General features: G+C 39.1%; 2 protein-coding genes across 4 annotated transcripts; one reads left to right on the top strand and one right to left on the bottom strand.

The window, feature by feature from the left end:
• Positions 1–1,042: 1,042 nt before the first annotated feature.
• On the bottom strand, positions 1,043–6,491 carry LOC108619390 (uncharacterized). Of its 2 annotated transcripts, none has more exons than XR_016270990.1 (2): positions 1,608–2,591; positions 1,043–1,464 (listed from the first exon to the last, which is right to left on the bottom strand). XR_016270990.1 is itself a non-coding variant. In XM_089473957.1 (2 exons), exon 1 carries the CDS (start codon positions 5,280–5,282, stop codon positions 3,600–3,602), a length of 1,683 nt encoding a protein of 560 aa, XP_089330083.1. In that variant the 5' UTR covers positions 5,283–6,491; the 3' UTR covers positions 1,043–1,464; positions 2,619–3,599. The 2 variants fall into 2 exon arrangements, 1 of the variants encoding a protein (XP_089330083.1); XM_089473957.1 differs by lacking the exon at positions 1,608–2,591 and adding an exon at positions 2,619–6,491.
• LOC149267823 (uncharacterized) lies at positions 6,465–18,181 on the top strand. Of its 2 annotated transcripts, none has more exons than XR_016270991.1 (3): positions 6,465–6,617; positions 6,885–7,020; positions 16,422–16,559. XR_016270991.1 is itself a non-coding variant. In XM_089473958.1 (3 exons), exons 2-3 carry the CDS (start codon positions 9,693–9,695, stop codon positions 16,601–16,603), a joined length of 735 nt encoding a protein of 244 aa, XP_089330084.1. In that variant the 5' UTR covers positions 7,086–8,289; positions 8,451–9,692; the 3' UTR covers positions 16,604–18,181. The 2 variants fall into 2 exon arrangements, 1 of the variants encoding a protein (XP_089330084.1); XM_089473958.1 differs by lacking the exons at positions 6,465–6,617; positions 6,885–7,020 and adding exons at positions 7,086–8,289; positions 8,451–10,245 and having other exon boundaries at positions 16,422–18,181.
• The last annotated feature ends 986 nt before the right edge of the window (positions 18,182–19,167 follow it).

The raw sequence follows: 19,167 nt of genomic DNA on the forward strand, positions 1-19,167 counted from the left end.
CCTTCCGTCTGACTATCCGTATGTCTATCTGGCTGTATATCTCACAGTCTGCCTGTTGTTCTGGCTGTCAGTGTCTGCGTCTAGCTATCTTTCCGTCCGCCAGTCCTTCCATCCGTCTATCCGTTCCTCAGTCTTTCCATTCGCCTGTCTGTCCGATTATGTGTCTGTGTGTCTGTTTCCCCGTCTGAGCATTTGTCTGTCCGTCCATTCTTCATTTTATCTGTTCTTCCGTCCTTCCATCAACTTTTCCGTTCGTCAATCCGCCTGTCCGTCTATTCATCGATATATCTGTCTTTCATTCCATCTGTCCGTCCGTCAGTCCGTCCATCCTTCTACCTATCTGTGAGGAGGCTGACGAGTTCGACAGATTTTTGGATATCTTTTGACTGACTGATTGCACTTTTAGTGAATTTCTTAGTTTTGATTTGCATTGCTCAATGAAATTTGGTGAATTACTTGAAGCTCCGTAATCTACAATTACCGACAATTACGTCATCTGCAGTCAGAGTGCATTGGGGAAACAGTTCGTGCCGCTATGTTGATCAGATATGCTGCGCTCATAAGCGAACGGCACCTTTCTCCGCAATTCTCATGACATGCTGCTACGTGCTTCAACAACAACACACCCACACACACACACATAGCTGTGAGCACAGATTTTAGTTAATGAGCTTGAGACGTCGCTGCTATGATTATCTCTGATTCACAATAAACCGAGTCTGGCAATCGTCTAGTTTTGCCATCTTCGATGAGTCTTAACCACAATGAACATGCACACCACTGATAAGCATCCCCCATAAGCCATGACGTACTTGCTATAGAAAGAGAGAGCTGCCCATTCAGCTGCTAGCCTTGATGAAGATGGGAAGTTAACTCTGTCGCTGTTTCGGAGACGTCTTCGCATCAGCACTTCACATTGATCTTCAGGTATGCTGATGATAGGCTGCGACTATACGACGCGGAATCCCAGCTCAAAGATCAAAGAGCAACATTATTCATTTAGATATCGCGGAGTATTTCATTAAGCTTTCATTAATATATGTATATTGCTTTTGCTTTGTATTTGATTCTGTTTATGGTTAATTCTCTGTTTACATAAGTCAAGACCAGTATATTTACTCTCTGGAATTTATAGAAAATTCGATTGGCTTCTCAAGCTGTTTGACATGTGATTATAATAGCCTCATACGAACTTATAAAATATATATATTTCTAAGCAGCACCAATACAATGGGAACTTAAAATAGATTTCATAAAATATGCATAACAGGCAGAAGGAGTCATCATGCTATAAAATCATAATCCTTTCTAGACTTATTTAGCTGTCCTGCAATCCATCGATCCGTCCGTTCCATCCGACTTTATCTAGGCACTTCCATCTCTCTTTATATCAGCCCATCTAGCTTCATCTAGATCTTTCCATCAATCTGTGCAATCGCTTTTTCATTCATCCATCCTCAAGAGCTATAGAGAAATTTAATAACAGATCGATTAAGTCAGCTTTAAGCAAATATGCTCAAAGTCTTAAAGTCTACTTGAGCAATCTAACTAGAGAAACTCCCAAAATATTGGCTAATCTGCAGTACCCATTCGACAGCATTCCTTACCTTCCAGACTATAACTCTCCATAACAAATGATTCTCAGCCCCTTTTATCATAGGGCCCAAACGAATTCTTCTATCGTAGATGCTCGAATCTAATTAAAATCCTTTTCGATTTGCATAGGCCCATAGAACTGATTTCTATAGATGGTGATTTCTATAGGTGTAAAGTACAGCGTGTGTGTACAATACAATATATTGGTATGCTCTTATGTATTAGCCTTCAGGCACTCGAGCTGGCATAAAAAATGCCAGTTCACCGCAATCCAGAACTGGACAAACATTAGCAATTGATCAATTCGAGAGCTTGATACTGGCCAGCTATGTCCACAGTGGACGAGTGCGACGAAATCGAAGTGCAGCCCATAGATATCGGGCTAGAAGTAGAAGTGCCCAGCCGACAGCTCAAATACCTCAATAGATAATCGATAACTGCGACTTCTAGCACATTCGAAACGCATTCGAACTGTGTCAAAACTCAAGTAGCATCGCCTTATTTACCTTGTCTATGAAACAATTCACAGACATACCCATCTGATTATCTATGGAGCAGCGGCATGCCGCCAGACTGCAGATAGGCCCTACACACACATACAGATTTATATGCATATATACATATGTATGTGTGTGTACATAGGCACAATCTGCACTTGTGCAACGCGAATCACCAAGAAATTTTTATTGCTGCGCAAAAAACTGCATCAAACTTGAACTAAATTCTGCGCATTTATTGAAAGGCCAATCAAACTTGAATGGGCGCATAAATGCATAGAAAAGGTATGCAATGTCTTACTGGAGGTCTCCAAAATGAAAGTAGAACTAGATTAGATTAATAACATTTTGTTATGCATTATGAGTTACCTAAACCTAAATGAGATCCGAAGCTTTACAACTTTGTCTCTTCCTGAGAGAGATTCTAGGGTTTCTTTCTCTCTCTCCCTCTCTCTCTCTTTCTTTCTCACTCGAGAGTTTAGCTTGGGCGTAACCTCTCTTGACCTCACTTTCATCTAATCTCACCTCAAAATCCAAAATCCCAAATCCTGTTCGCCTGTGTAACTGATAGACCAAGAAAATTTCATCGAGTCACACATCTAATACCGTGGAAAAACAGAGATAGTTTCATGTTGCATTCGAAATTCATTTTAACATTGACTAAACCTAAACTCTATGAATTGTAATACATGTAAGACTGATTTACCTAAATAATCTGAGTAGAGATACACGATTTATGTTGTCCGAAATGAGATTTATATTTTCCAGAAATTATAATTAACTATCAATTCGTCGTGTCAGCATAATATCAAAATTCCTCTTCTGGCGTTCGCTATAGAAATCGGTTGCTCTCTGAATGCTCATCGTTTCTCAATTCTCTCTACATTTTGGTTTTTTTGGTTTGCTCTTCCCTTGTATTTGCCTCGATTCTTCACTCTCTACAGGCTGTATTTCTTCTGCCCTCTCTACATATTCATATGTGTCTCCCTCTCTCTCTCATATTCTCTGTTACTTTTATGTCACAAGTTTTATATTTTTGTTTCTTTTCCTGTTCCTACCTCAATTTCTTGCGCTCTCATTATCCAATTCCCCCTCCCTCACTCTCTCTGGCACATTCTCTGTCTCTCTCACAATTGGTCATACTGTTTCTTCACCATCTCTCTCTCTCATCTCTCTCCCTTATACTAACTCGGTCCCTCTCATACTATCTCTTCATCTCTCTCTTCTATGTTTCCTCTATCTCTTCACTCTCTCTTTCATATTATCTATCTCATTTTCTCCTTCATTTTCATCGTCTCTCTTTTTCTTGCATCTCTTTGTTAAACCTTCGCCTTCGCTCTCTGTCTGTCTCCGTCTCTCTTTCTCTTATATTCTCACTCTTCCTCTCCCTTACACTCTCACTCTTTTCCAAAATTTCCCAGTCAATAATATAGTGTATTAAAACCTCTCATGCTGTCTGCCTCCCCCTCTATCTCTCTCTCTCTCTCTCTCTCTCTATCTTTCTCCCTATATATGTGGCGACTGCAACTTGTAGTTGTAGCTGGATGTTTCTGGCTGCCATTCAGCGATCAGCTTTAGATTGGGCTTCACGAAATTGTCGAGGCCTCTGGCATCTACCCCCTGGCGGCTCTGCGGCAGTCGCTTCTTGTGCTTTGGCTTCGTCTTCGGCTGGGCCAGCCACTGGGACGGCGGCTGGGGCAGATCGCGGGCCATTGGCGGGCACATCAGTGGCACCGCCTTATGCAGATTGAGCTCGCGTCGCTCGCAACGATTGAGCACATGTCGAACCTCGTCGCTCTGGACAAAATAGCTGCGCAGCTCATTGGCATTGAAGTGGGTCATCATGCAGCTCTCACCGGGATCCTGACGGTTCTGGATCAGATGGGCAGCCATCAGCACGCTGGCCAAGTTCACGCCGTCCATGGCGGCCAGCGCTGGTAGCGACACCAGCGGCTGTCCGTTCGGCTGATGTGTCCACGCATAAACCTTCTCGCCCAACAGCTGGCAGGTGTGCGCAATGCCATCGACACTGCGTCTCTGAGGATTTGCTCCAATCGGCTGTGGCTCTGGCTTTGGCAGCTCGTACGTTGTCTTCTCTGGCTCTGCTTGAACTGTCTCATAATAGCCCTTACAGTCTCTGTAGTACTTCAATGAATCCACTGAGGATCCAATCGGCTGCTGTAGTTCGGAATAGTAGCCCAGATTCTTGACACTACCATCGATGCTCTCACTCTGGAGATCTGCGGCAATCGGCAGGGGCTCTGACTGTGGTCGCTGCGTTGTCTTCTCTGGCTCTACCTGAACTGTCTCATAATAGCTCTTCCAGTCTCTGTAGTACTTCAATGAATCCACTGTGGATCCAATCGGCTGCTGTTGCTCGGAATAGTAGCTCAGATTCTTGACGCTACCATCGATGATCTGACTCTGGGCAGCTGCTCCAAGCAGTAGCTCTTCACTCAAGTGCATTGACTTCTCTGGCTCCACCTGACCCGTCTCGCTGTAGCTCTTCCATTCCTTGAAGAACATCAATGCATCCACTGTGGATCCCATCGGCTGTGGCTCTGACTGTGGTCGCTCTTTGCCCAACTGCGTTGTCTTCTCTGGTTCTACCTGAACCGTCTCGCTGTAGCTCCTCCCGCCCTTGTAGTACTTCAATGCATCCACTGTGGATCCAATCGGCTGCTGTAGTTCGGAATAGTAGCCCAGATTCTTGGCACTACCACCGATGCTCTGACTCTGGGCAGCTGCTCCGATCGACTCTGGCTCTAGCAGCTCCTTGCCCAGCTGCTTCGGCTTGCCTGGCTCTACCTCAGCTGTATCGATGTAGCACTTCCCGCCTTTGTAGTCCTTCAATGAAAACACGTTGGATGCCAGATCCTTGACATTGCCATCGATGCTCTGTCCCTGAGGATCTGCTCCGCTCGACTGTGGCCGCTCTTTGCTCAACTGCGTTGTCTCCTCTGGCTCTACCTGAACTGACTCGCTGTAGCTCTTCCAGTCCTTGTAGTACTTGAATGAATCCTTTTTCGGTCCAGACGGCTTGGGCAGCTCGGGATAGTAGTCCAGATTGTTGGTAAAAAAGGGCCTATCGACGATTGGCTCAGCGCAGCTATTATCGCTGGCCTTCAACGTGCTCTTCTTACGTCTGCGTTTCTTATCGCCGTCCATCTTTTTGTTTGCCGAACTCATTTAAATAAAATAGTTCTTTATAAAAGCAAACAAACTGTATTTCGATATGAATTGTGCATAGAATTTCAGTATTCTACAAACTGACATTTGACAAGCATCGAACAGCCTACTTGACGCATTGAAATACAACTCACAAGTTTCATAAAGGAAGCGAGGGGCAATCCCGACAAGCCCATGGTATCGATATATATCGATAGATATAGGAGGCAACTCGTAAATAAGTTAACATAGTCGTTCACACAGGGAAAAGGCCGCCCATCTATTTATGTAAATCAAGTAAATCAACCAGAATCAAGCCCTATTATGCAGTCAGGCACTCTCTAAATAACAGTACTGTTGAGAACCATTTTGAATAGCTCATTTCTCGCTCCTTTTCTCTCGTACTCTTTCGCTCCCTCCTATTCTCGCAGAGCTAGCACTCTGTCTGGCACTCTCTTGCTCTCCCTTACTCTCCCTTACTTCTCTCTCATTTACTTATTAACCCTCTCTTATTACATACCCTCTCTCTTGCTGTCTCCATTTAACTTGCTCTCCCTCTCTGCCTATTACTGTATATCCATATGTGTCTTTCTTCATATCTCTATCCATAGCTTTTCATCTCTCTCTTGCACTTGTGTCTCTCTTTCACGCTGCTTGAGAGAGTCTGACTCTCTCTCTTTCTTTCTCATGCTCTCTCTATAGCTTTTCCCCTTCTCTTTCTTCATCTCTCTCTCTGTCTCCATTGTTTTCTCCATTTCTCCTTTCTTCATCTCTCTCTGTCTCCATTGTTTTCTCCATTTCTCATTTCTTATCTGACTCTCTCTCTCTCTCTCTTTCTCCCCATCTACCTCATTCTCGCTCTCTCCAATCTCTCTCTCTCTCTCTCTCTCGCTTCCATTTCGCATTTAGGGTAAACTTTGACTGCATATTGATGAAGAAGAAGACTTTTATAGACCTGAGTACCATCGCTGAAGCTCTGCTTATCATCATATGAGACCTGCAGCACATGATGATGCTGAAGCTTTGTTTCCCAAAGAAAATAAATGCTCTGTGTGTGCTCCGACTAGTTCTTGCTGTATTCGTGAGTATATTTTCATTTTCCATTCATTGTTATTATTTTGGATTTATTTTTTCTTATATATTTTTTTTCCTCATATAATTTTTTTTTTTTTTTTTTTTTTTTTTTGCACGTTTCAAGCTCACATTGTCGCTTAGTTGATAAACGAACGCGTTTGCGAGCGGACCTGCCACAAGGCAAAAACAGAAGAAACAAAACAAAGTTCGAGTGACTCCAGTATCGGCTAAGCATTATAAATATATATATACTATATATATGTATGTACATAGAATGAATGGGTGAGTATATGCAGAGAGAATGCAAATATTTCGAAATATTTGCTCTAAGACCCCCCAAAGTCGATATGGATATTATATTATATATGTATGTATGTATGTATGTATGTATATGGTTCCATCAACCCAGGTCTCTCATCAGACCTCGTTGCTAAAGCTATCAATGCTCAAATCAAATAGTTCATTTGTTTTTTTTTTTTGTAAATTTTTGTAGTATACAATAAAATCCAATCATAATTTTTTACCTCAAACTATTTTGATGTTTTTCAGGCAATTTCTGGGCATATTTTCATCGATCCCATTCAAAGTTCTAGTGATAGAGTTGAGAGTTTTACTCATTTGTCGTGACACGACGGCAATTTTAATTTTACATAAATCGACGGACTTCAAAGACATTCATAATTAGGTAAGCACAAGATCATTATTATTATCATTATTTACATTGATTTGTATATATGTATGTATCTCAATTTTGAAATATTTCCCAACGGAAATTCGGTTTCCCCCTTAGTCAATCGATTTGTTGTTGTTTTTGCTTTTCGCTTTATTTGCTTGACTTCCTTGTGTTATTTGCATTTACCTGCACATTTGACGAGAGCTCGCGTCTCAGAGAAAAAATAAAACAACAACAACAACAACAAAATGAAACAAGAGTCAAACATGACACACTGACACAATTTGTAAGACCTGATTGTGGCTACCTCTCTGCCTCCCTCTCTCCCCTCTCTCCTCCATTGTCAGCCAGATCTGCAGCTCATTTGCGTGTGCCCCAATTTGCTAAAAAGGGGAGCTTTACACACACACACACACACACACACATCTATAATGAGCCTCAGCGCGTGACTCAACGTTGGAGCATGCATTTGACTTGCTCGTGATAAAGTTGACGCTGTCACAAATCTTGAAATTAAAACGCAATTGGCATTGGCATTGGTCTCTGGGAGGGGGTCTCTGGGCAGTGGGATGCAAGCATTTGCATCCATTGGATGCGCTTATGCATATATGCACATTTGCATGTGTGTGTGTGTGTGTGTGTGCAAAGAGACGCCAAAGTCTGCCTAAGATCGTACGTGACGGGAGCTGCCTCGCGTCAAAGGCAATCGCGCACACATGACTTAAGCTAAAAGCAAAAAAAGAACATAAATGAATAATAAAAATAAATATAAAGTAAATCATAAAAAAGCGCTTACAGCAAATGCGTTGGGCTTTGTTTAGAATCGTGAACACAAAGCAGAAAAGCCAACTGCGCTTATCGCAGCGCAGCAGAGCTGCGCGCGGCTCTGTCTTCCTTCCTCTCTCTCTCGCTCTATCGCTCTCTTTCTCACACGCTCTCGCAGCCAAGTTTCAAATCAAAGCTTTACCAAAGTTGCCGTTGCCATTAGAAAGCTTTTGGCACCGTGGGCCACGGCCGTTGCGACGGGTCGCGCGCACACCGACACGCGCCTGCATGTCCAGGCCGACAGGCTAACTACCTGTTGGCTAGCCTCAATGTCTTTTTAATCGCTTTGCCAGGCCATCGGCCTACCTGCATCACATGCCTATAAAGGTGTGCGCGGGCAGGCGTCTGTAAGCAGTTGACTTTGAGTGCTCATCCTTGTAAGTCTGCAAATTAAATTACATAAATAATAATTGTGAAGAAAGAAAAACCAAAATTATAATACACCCATGCATTTAGGTAAGTTCCGTTATAATATAATCATAATAACAATGCTAAGACCACAGCGCACTAGTGACTAGTCCCGAATGCGTTCGCTGAAGAGAGACAAAACGAATAACATAAATTAGCATTTCCTCCACATAACATACACACATACATACATGCATACCCATTTACAGCTGTTTAGCGCGCCGAATTAAAGCAAACAAAAGCCAAAACACACGCAACACAGAAAGTTTGGCACACGGTGCAGTGCGGTTGCTGTGAAAGCTTTCCTTGCTGCAGCTTGCAAGCTTTTTGGCCACTGTCTACGCTGCCGCTGTCGCTGCTGCTGCCTCTACCGTCGCTGCTGCTGCTGCGCTCCCGCTCCATGACCATAAACCAAATGACGACACTTGAATTGGTTTAGGCGCAATTGGAGACATGCGTCAGCTGCGCGGCTGGCGCTGGCAGCGTCCACGGCTACAGCGGCTACGTCGCCGACAGCGCAAGCGTTTGTCTTTTTCTTTGTTTGTCAGAGCCACCTCGACGCCGGCGTCGCTGTTACAATTACACATGCAGCGACCGTGGGCAGCGGCAGCGCAAGTTCATTCGCTCACACACCGACACGGACACAAACACAGACACAAACACAGACGCACGCACGAGAGAGACGCTGCGCTGCTGGTGTCGCTGCCCGTCCATTCTGAGCTTCAATCATACACGGCGGCCGCAGACGTTTATTTTGTTGTTGCTGGTCAACAAGTTAGGCAGCTGGTCGTGCAATTTCTTGCGCTAGTTTTCAAATACGAAATTCGCCAATCTTCAATCAATCCAACGTGATCAACGTCAAAACGTCAAACGAAAAGGGTCAAAACAAAAAAATAATACCACAAAATATACGAAATACTAACATTTGCGAAAATAATCAAAGCAGACCAAACAACCAGCTAACGAGTTTTCATTACAGTTTGACTGTAAGACACTTTCTGCTGTTTTCCTGTGTGAGTGTGTCAGTGCTTTATTTTTTTTTTCCTCTCTGTTTTTTGGTGTCACTTCTCTGTGTTTTATTGTGTATCGAAGCAATTTCTCAAGTGCTGCGTAAAACGAATTTCGCGCGCCGCCAAATTTTGACGTCAGCCGCGCGACGGGCCGCAACTGCGAGAGATACGTTTAGTTAGCTGTGCGAGATATTCTGATATTGTGATTCGGACAGCCTATACGGGTACTTGCATTTTCCGCCCAAAGCAACAAAAGAAAAACTATGCGCGTGCCCATGCTGCTACTGCGATTACAACTAATACTACAAGAGCAACAGCCAGAGCCAGAGGCAGAGCAAGAGCAAGAGCAGCAAGCAGCAACAGCAGACGAAGGGGAAGAAGCAGGGAAGCAAGAGAAACAACATCGCCAATTCTGCACAGTGAGCAAAAGGCGCACGTAAAATGCAACTCGTAATGTCAACAGCGAGCGTCAACGCCAGCGCCAGCGCCAGCGTCAACGGCAGCGGCAGCGTCTCCCTTAACGGTATTTTAGGAGCTTCCATTGCGTACAAACGCAAGCCCGATCAGGAGCTGGAGCTGCGACGCAAACAGCACAGAGGCAATTATAATGCGTACGGCTACAACAACAACTCTTACTATGATAACAACAACAACAACAACAACAACAATAGTAATGACAATAGCTACGGGTATGACTACCATCGCAAGCAGGTGGGCAAAATGTATTACAATTCAAAGGCGCGTCCACCGTGGGCCAAATATCGTACGCCGATATTTATGACAGCAGCAGCAACAATAACAACAAGAACAACAACGATGACAACAACAACAACAAATTCAGCGATTGCAGCAACAACAATGCCAGCAGCATTTCTCAATACCAGCAACAGCAACAACAACAACGATCAACCGTTAACTACAAACTCAGTACCAGCAGCAAATACAACAGCAACAACAACAACAACAACAACAGCAACAACGGCGACAACGACATGTGAGTCTTTTGTTATTGTTATTGCTTTGCTCTTGTCTCCGTGCTGTACGCTATGTCTCTGCTGTTTTTTGTTTTGTCTTTTTCTTTTTTTTTTTTATTATTATTTACTTTATTTTTTTGATGTGATGTTTTCTTCTTCGTTGCTTTGTTTTTGTTTTGCGCAGTCAGAGCACATAAACAGAGTCAACGTTATCGCGTTGCACGTTTTGCACAACAACAACAACAACAATGCAAACAGCTGCGCGCTTGTAAAGAAAACAGCTGATTGCCGTGCACAGCGGGACACAGTGGTACAAGCCACGTAAACATTTGTGCAAATAGTAATTACGGGGGTGTTAATTGAACAGTTAGTTTCAAGTTGAATGTGAAACTAATGGAAGCCGTTATATGATTTATATATATCGAATGCGTATATAAGATTTATGTACATATATTTATAAGACATAATGACAAGCATATCAGTATTATTTCTTTTATTTTCGATTTGCCCAGAAATTCAACTTATCGAGAATTTGATATCTAAAACGAACCTTTTTCAGGGGGATAGCATTTTTTCAATTTATCGCAATTTTCGATTTAGCGGGTACAAATTATCGAAACTTAACTATATTATATAATTGATTTCATTATAGATAGAATTTTTTCGATATATTGCAATTCTCGATTTAGTGGGGTACAAATTATCGTGACTGGACTATATGTCATTTATTGTTTATTTTATTTACTATAATTTGCTTATTAGTGTTTATTGGTATAGAAGCTATATTAATAATAATTATTTTGTTTTATGTTTATTTATTTAGAAATATTATTTATTTTTTTATTTTTTTTTTTTTTAGTTGAATTTTCAGTATATACAATTAAATTACAATATATTTACTTCAATTCTAAAATAATTGTGCAATTTTTTAATTTTTTTATACCCTGAACCCATTGAAAATGGGAAATCAGGGTATAATGGTTTTGTTGAAATGTATGTAACAGGCAGAAGGAGGCGTGGCAGACCCCACAAAGTATATATATTCTTGATCAGGGTGACGAGCTGAGTTGATTTGGCCCTGTCCGTCTGTCTGTCTGTCCGTCTGTCCGTCTGTCCGTCTGTCCGTATGTTTGAACGCGTCGATTTCCGAAGATATAAGAGCTAGAGACTTCAAATTTTTTGTAAAATGTTCGTAATTACAGCGCGGATATCGAGTTTATCATTAAAATTCGATAACTCATCCCGATCTTTTTTAATCGATAAAAAACCTTATCGAAAACCAGTTATAAAATTATATCTTCTACACCTTTATTGCTAGAGTCTCCAAATTTTTTATATATGCTTATATGCAATTTATACAATTTCGGTTTTTGTTAAAATTTACCCCCCACCTCTAAATTCACCCCCTCACCCTCACTTTTGTAAAACGCGTATTTCAAATACTAGAGACTTGTGCTTTGGCAATTACATGCATATTCATGTTATAATCATAATCTGAAAGTTTCATGAAGATCGTACGTCCACAAAAGAAGTTATTAAACAATTAAGTTCTCAAAGTAAGCGCAAACTGCAGCCCGTGCGTGTTTATGCGTGGGTGCTTGTGTGTGTATGTGTTTGTGTATGTGTGTGTGTTTCTTGTGTAAGCTGAAAGACGCGAAAAATTATTGAAATAGCTAGCACTCCAAGGGTTCAGGGGATCTCGTAGTCGAGCAGTCTCGACTAGAGCTTTCTTACTTGTTAATATTATGAAGTTGTTATGAGTTCAAAGAGCAATCCAATTATTGATGTCCTAGCATATTAAGTTAACAGTAATGTTTCATTTATATATACTTTTGGTAGTACTACTTTGAGTACTAATTCTTATATTGTATAATTGAGCTATAATCATCATGATCATCATCATCATATTATTATAAAGTATTACTTATTTATTTATTTTTTATTATTTATTTACTATTTACATTCAAAACTTAATTCTAATCGTTATATATGTATATATATACATCGTATTTTGCATCAACCCTATAAATCAAGTTCAAACAAAAAAGATTCTCATAACATTTGTTTATCAGTCAACATTTATCGTTAAACATATATTTGAGGGGGAAATGTTTACGCGTTTATATTATATTTAATCACTGTAAAGCACATATTTCCGAGAATCAAAGTCCTATGAATCACTTATGCCGAAAACGACAATTGGCGATCTTTCACACATGTACGCCCCGGCGATCTATCTGGCCAGATATATGTACATACATAGATCTATCTACATTAGGCATCCATCTATCTGTCTTGAGTCTGAGTAGGAAAAGATTTATATTGAATTCGAGTGGCGTCGCCGACAACCCGGCAATGATGCTGCAAATTGATGCCGGCCAAGGATAAACAAGGCATTACGCGTTGCGTTCTACCCCCGACACACACTCACACACACACATACATATGTATATATTTATATCTGCTAAGCAATGCGCCATTAAGAAAATAATAATTAAAATCATAAATGCAAACACATGCACTTAAAAGACGATGATCAGAGGAGAGCAGCAACAACAACAACAACAACAGCAACTACAGTGAGGCAACGCACTCAAAGAGGTTAAAGCACGGCAATGAACTTGAAAGCCAAAAGTTTGTTATTTTCGAGGTTAAATCCATATGCCGCCCCACTGTTTATGTATGTGTGTGTGTGTGTGTGTGTGCGAGTTTATCTATGTGTGTGTGCGCCTGTCAGCTAGGGGCGCGGGGTTGGTTGGGCTCTCAGTTTGGCATTGGCATTGGCATTGGCATTGAACATCTTTCTGCAATTCGCCTTGAGCTTTCTACTCCTTTCCCCGTTCTCGCACGCCCCTATTCTCTTCTCACTCTAGCGCTATCTTAAAAAATTATCAGCAGTTTCTGTTTAGCGTCGCATATCGAACAAACCCAAATGTATTGCCCAAAATTGAATAAACAATAGGTTCAATGCACTAAACGCGCAGTAGAATTCAATTGGCAAATATACAAACATTCTCACGCGCTCGCACATGCCTCTCTCGCTCACTATCTTTCTTTCACTCTCTCACACACGCGTATACACGCGCACACAAAGCCATTCAAGCTGATGAGCTTTTAGAGCTTTTTGCTGCTGCTGTGCTGTAAGCTAACAGTCTGCTGTTAATGCACAGACACACACACATGCACTGCCAGCTACCTCAATATTTCTACTCTACCCATCTGTTGGTGCTGCTGCTGTGCTGTTAGCCAACAGTTTGCTGTTATGCGCACACTCATGCACTGTTAGCTACCTCAACATTTCTACTCTGCCCATCTGCTGCTGCTGTTATCGCTTTAATTTTGTTGTTGTTCTTTTTTTGTGACTTTTGAACGTGTTGCCCATTCAACCCGCTGTTGTTCATGGCTAAAATGATTATTTATTTGCATATATTTGTCATACGCTCTGCCATTGCAAACTTATCGCCAAATTGTTGCGATAATTCTTATATTACGCATACGCCGGCGTATCTGCATCTGCTGCTACTGCAGCAACAACAACAAAAATTTTGATAAATGTTGCGTTTGTTTTTTTTTGTATTTATTTATTTTTATTTTGCTCTCAATTAACAGCAATGTCAATGGAACTTGATGCAATTTCACTTATTTATAACTGCGCACAATATTATCGTACTGAAATTGCATGAGTTGAGTATTTCATAAATATTTATGAAATATACAAGTACAGATATCCGTATATCTGTTTCTTAAAAAATTAACTGAAAATTTAACATTGATTTTGTTAGGAAATAGAATTTATATCAAATATTTCAAGCGAATTTCCTGTGTTTCTAAGGTAAATAGATAAATATTACGCATACGCAACATTGCCAAAAATATTTATTAGTTACTATTAAATAAATGCCTTTAATTTTTTAAAGTTTTTTTATACTTATTCTTTATTGTATATTTTGTATTGTATTGAGTATTGAGTAATTTTTTTTTTTTAATTTTTATTTTTATTAATTTTTTTTTTTTTTAATGAGTTCATAGATTAATTTTGCTAATATTTTAAAATTATTTGTTATTAAATTTGTCCTTATTAAGCTGAAATTATTGAAAGAGTAATATATATTTATATATAGACATATATATATGTTTATTATTTATTTTATCATTAGTCATTTATTTAAATTTTAACTTTTTCTCAATATAAAAATTAATAATTATTAGCTTGAATTTATTTTATTCATATTATTTTTGAATTAAATATCAATAAATATATCGTAATAACTAATTAATTATAAATTATGGAAAAATATCGGATTACATTGGTTACATTTTTTTTTTTTTTTTAGCAATTTGTGTTTTATTCTTAATGTATGTAAACATTTAAAAATTTCATTTTTAATTTAAAAAAACAACATAAACTAAAGCATTTGCACCTGTCGCCGTGTCAAATATTAATGAGGATGTTTTATGTAATTGTTGTTGTTATTGTTTGTTTTTCTTTTTTTTTTTTTTTTTTTTTTGTTTTGTGCTGATGAACTGCTACGTAAAGAAGCATTTAGAACGATTTTAATGGCCGACTGTCGTCGTTTCCAATAAGACTTCCGTTACGCCAATCAGACGAAACAGTTAGTCAAGTGCTTCCGCAAGCGAAGCTTAGTCAATGCTCAACTGAAGTGCAGTTATGCCACGTGCCCGACAGGTGCACTGAATGTGTGTATGAGTGTGTGTGTGATGTGTGATGTGCATATGTCTCTGGAGCGTGTGTGTGTGTGTGTATTTGTGCATTACTTCCTGTGCGTAATCGGCGTAATGATGAACAAAGCAAGAGCAAACAGACAGGAAACGAGGCGAACAGCAAAAACAACAGCAAAACAACAACAACAACAACAACAACGAAAATTCTTGTTTTCGTTGTTTTTACGGTCGACCATGAGCCAAGAATGCAACGCAATGCAAATTGAATGACAACATGCACAATATGCTGATAATTTACAATTTATTAATTATTTAGCGCACTCAACACAGCACCTTCCCTCCTACGCCTCCCCTCACCCCCTCTGCCCGCCGTATTCCCTCCACATTGGGCGCAGAGTCGAAATGTCGCCTACCCCAACAAGTTGCGTCGTTGTGGCTAGGCAAGGACAGCGTCAGTGCCCGTGGCTAAGGTTGTTGATGCCACAGATCGAGATATACATATACATACACACACACACACACACGTACATACACATTGTATTCATATATATATATATACAGTCTCGTTGGTTCAAAAAACCTGGCCTGCCCAATATTTTGAAATTGCGCCAGTTGAACGAACTTGTTGTTGTTGTTGTTGCCCAATGGCCTGCCGCAGATGCAACAGTTGTTGCCATCAATGTGCTGCCAGCCGCGCAGCCAGCGGCGCTGCCAGCCGCGCAGCCAGCGGCGCTGCCAGCCGCGCAGCCAGCGGCGCTGCCAACGTCTCTGCTATCATCAAATTAACAGAATTTGCTGCAGAAAGTTCAAGCACCTGCAATGACATCGCTTAGCTTTTTTCTAAGTGCACGCGAGCGACCTCTCTCTCGCTCTTACACACACATAGGCACACTCACTATATGATTGATGTTAGTGAGAGCCTCGAATGCTCCCAAGTGCAACAAGCACAACAACAGTAACAGTAACGATAACAGTGGCAGCTGCTCACGATTGAGTCTTTTAACAGTGGCAGTTACTGCTAAGCCTTTAACAGCCAAAGCATCATGTGCAACGGTTCGTTTCATCGATAAGCTTTTTGCTCAACTTTCTTCAAGGCTGTGGAAATTACAGTGTTAGCTGCACTATTAATTTGTTTGGCTAAGCAGATATTTAACTAAATAGAGTGTAATATATGTAATCATATGATATAAATATGTATGTAAATATATACGCTAATAAGTATATATAAGCTAAATTTGCATGGATAGATCGCTTGTTCACTTGATCGGTAGCCGAAGGATCTGCTGCCATCAAACGAACAGTCTCCAAATATGATTAAGCATGTCATAAAACCGTTAGATATGCAATGAATATTAACAAACTAGCGTGCCATTTAGCTAATAAAAGAACTTCCGTTAGGAAAGCTTAGCTAACAGAGTGCTGTTAAAATTGAACATTTTTCTGCGCTATGATTATGTTAACTATCTTATTTCTGCTATTTACTAATGTTCTCTTGTTTTTCTCTCTCTTTCAGGTAAGTTAACAATTTTGTATTTTTCCTATGCATTTAACAATTCTATGGGTAAGTGCTGCTATTTTAATGGCTTTGCGCCAAGCCCCAAAAATCATATACCAAAGACACGTCGCGACGTGAACAACAAACTTCATCAAATGTTAAAGATAACCAGGAAGAGTGTGGCAAATGGGCGTTACTGACTATTGAATACCCATTCACGGCCCAAACGCTGCCCCCGATTGGTGTATTTACAGATATAGAGGATCTCTAGTAGTATTTTAGCTGTTAAATTTTATATATATAGCTCTAAAATGGTTTTTTTTCGATTCGACACGCCCTCCAATGGGCGTAGATATATACAGATATCTGTCATATCTTATTAAATTTTGTCTGTCAATCTGTTCTATTTAATGCTATGATTTCTGAGCTACCTGAAAAAACATTTTCCGATTTTCCGCGCCTTTATTGCAGCGTCTAGATGGTTTTTATTCAGAAACTAATATACTCATCTTACTTTTGATGAATGTGTATAAATATATATACAAAATGTATATAGAAAATGTCCAATTATTTATGATGCTAAACGCGTTAGAAATTGCGCATTCGCAAAGAGACAAACAGCCACAGCAACAGCAGCAACAACAACAACAACAACAACAACAACAACAACAAATGACAAGTGACATATTATTAAATGTGAAACTTGTTGCATTTTGAATAAATTTCGAATAGCGCATAAATTTGGAGTAAATTGATCAAGAGAAACGAACCAAAACAGGAAATGTGTGTGGGTGTGGGAAATGTGTAGGGGATGCAGAGGGGTGGGGGCGGTAGGCGGGGTCGACGGTGTGGGTTTGTGCCAGGCGAAGTCCTTCGCTACAGTTCAACGAACCAAAAAACAAAATAAATAAATAAAATAAAATAAAATAAAATAAAAATGTTGCCAAGCCAGCTTCAGCTTGAGCTAAAACTTTGGGGGCCAACTGCGTAGCGGGCCTGGAGACAGCAGCGAGAGAGAGAGAGTGAGGGAGAGAGAGAGTGAGGGAGAGGGAGCGAGCGCGAGGGTTGCAATTGCGCGTCGCTTCGCATCGCATCGAGTCATTAACATTTTGGCAGCGCGATGTTTCATTGAACCTGAGCTCAACCAGATAGCATTAAGATTTATACACACACACACACACACACACAGAAAGAGAGAGGGAGAGCGAGAGAGAGAGAGAGAGAGAGTGCGAGATGCGTACACATTGTGCAAACGAACAGATGTTAGCCTGACGCCATCTGTTGGCCGCATGACGAAACTCGAAACAGTATCACGCATCACGCATTGTGCAAGGACATCTGCTCGCTCGCTCTTAAGGTTGTTGCTCGTTAAGATGCCCCATTATGGGCAGCGATCGCTTCATCAATTGAGCAAACAAACAAAGAGGGAGCGAGAGAGATAGAGATAGAGATAGAGAGTGAGAGACTAGCGCACCTGGAATATATACACACCTGGCCGGCATGTAAGCAGCTGTTGGAACAGACTGATATAGATATATATGTATGTATATGATTAGGCTATATATATATATATATATATATATATATATATATATATATATATATATATATATATATATATATATATATATATATATATATATATATATATATTTAACTATTATATTTATATTTATATATTTAACTATTATATTTATATTTATATTTATATTTATATGAATTTCAAATCAATTTTTGGCAATGCTTCGTTATTTTTCCAGTTAGCCTCAATGTGATTCATTCGCTATTCAATTTGAAATCAAACATGTTTTTCAATATTTACAAAAAAAAAAGTGATACACTTTTTTTTGTAGTACTAAATACACATGTATGCTAAATATTTAAAATATTTAAAAAAATAACTTTTGTCTAGAAAATTGAAATGTTTAATTATGTCAACATTTAACAATTTGTGTGTTTTTTTTTAAATTAATTTATATTTTATTTAATTTATATTTATTAAATTGATTCCATGACATTTTTGCATATTCATATTCTATATAGATTTTTTCTAAAATACATAGGCTAGAGATATTTAAGATATTTTATGGAATGAATGTTGTTTTATTTTGCATTTAGAAAAGTTTTTAAAAATTTAATATTTTTAATTTATTTCATCAAATATTTGTTTTTAATGTTTTTTTTATTGTTTTAAGTGAAAAACCAAAAGAAATTTAATATTTAAAGTCTATGTTATCGAAGTACTAACAATTTATTTTATTTATTTTAGAAATACATTTAAAAAAAAATAATATTTATATTTATTTTTATCGATATAAACTTTGCGTTTTTCTTTTTAATTTCAACAATTTTTGTATATTTGAAAATATATTTTTAATCAATTTATCAAAATCAATCAATTTAGAAAAAATTTAATATTCTAAATTTATTTTATTAAAATCATTTACCGCTTATTTAATTTTTAAATTTCAACAAATTTGTTGACTCATTTTCTCAGAATATTTTTCCGAATATATAATTCTATATGGAATACTAAACTTTGACAGTTATTTCTGCTTAGATTTAAATGAGAAAACATAAAAAATTCCATAATTAATCAAATGAAATGTGAAGGGAAACAAAATGTCAAGGATTCGGCAATTAGGTATTGGATAAAGTTTGTAGCTGACGTGGCTCCCATGCACTTGTTAAATATAGATATATATGTATGTATGTATGTATGTATGTGGATGGACATGTATAGATAGATATCGGACTGTGACTG

This window comes from Drosophila arizonae, chromosome X (genome assembly GCF_054131065.1).
Source record: "Drosophila arizonae isolate 15081-1271.41 chromosome X, UAZ_ARI_1.0, whole genome shotgun sequence".
NCBI classification, from domain to species: Eukaryota; Metazoa; Arthropoda; class Insecta; order Diptera; family Drosophilidae; genus Drosophila; species Drosophila arizonae.

Coding starts and splice junctions, on each gene's coding strand:
- LOC108619390 (XM_089473957.1), bottom strand. CDS start 5,282: ATGAGTTCGGCAAACAAAAAGATGGACGGCGATAAGAAACGCAGACGT.
- LOC149267823 (XM_089473958.1), top strand. CDS start 9,693: ATGCAACTCGTAATGTCAACAGCGAGCGTCAACGCCAGCGCCAGCGCC. Junction 10,246..16,421: donor AACAACGGCGACAACGACAT/GTGAGTCTTTTG, acceptor TCTCTCTTTCAG/GTAAGTTAACAATTTTGTAT.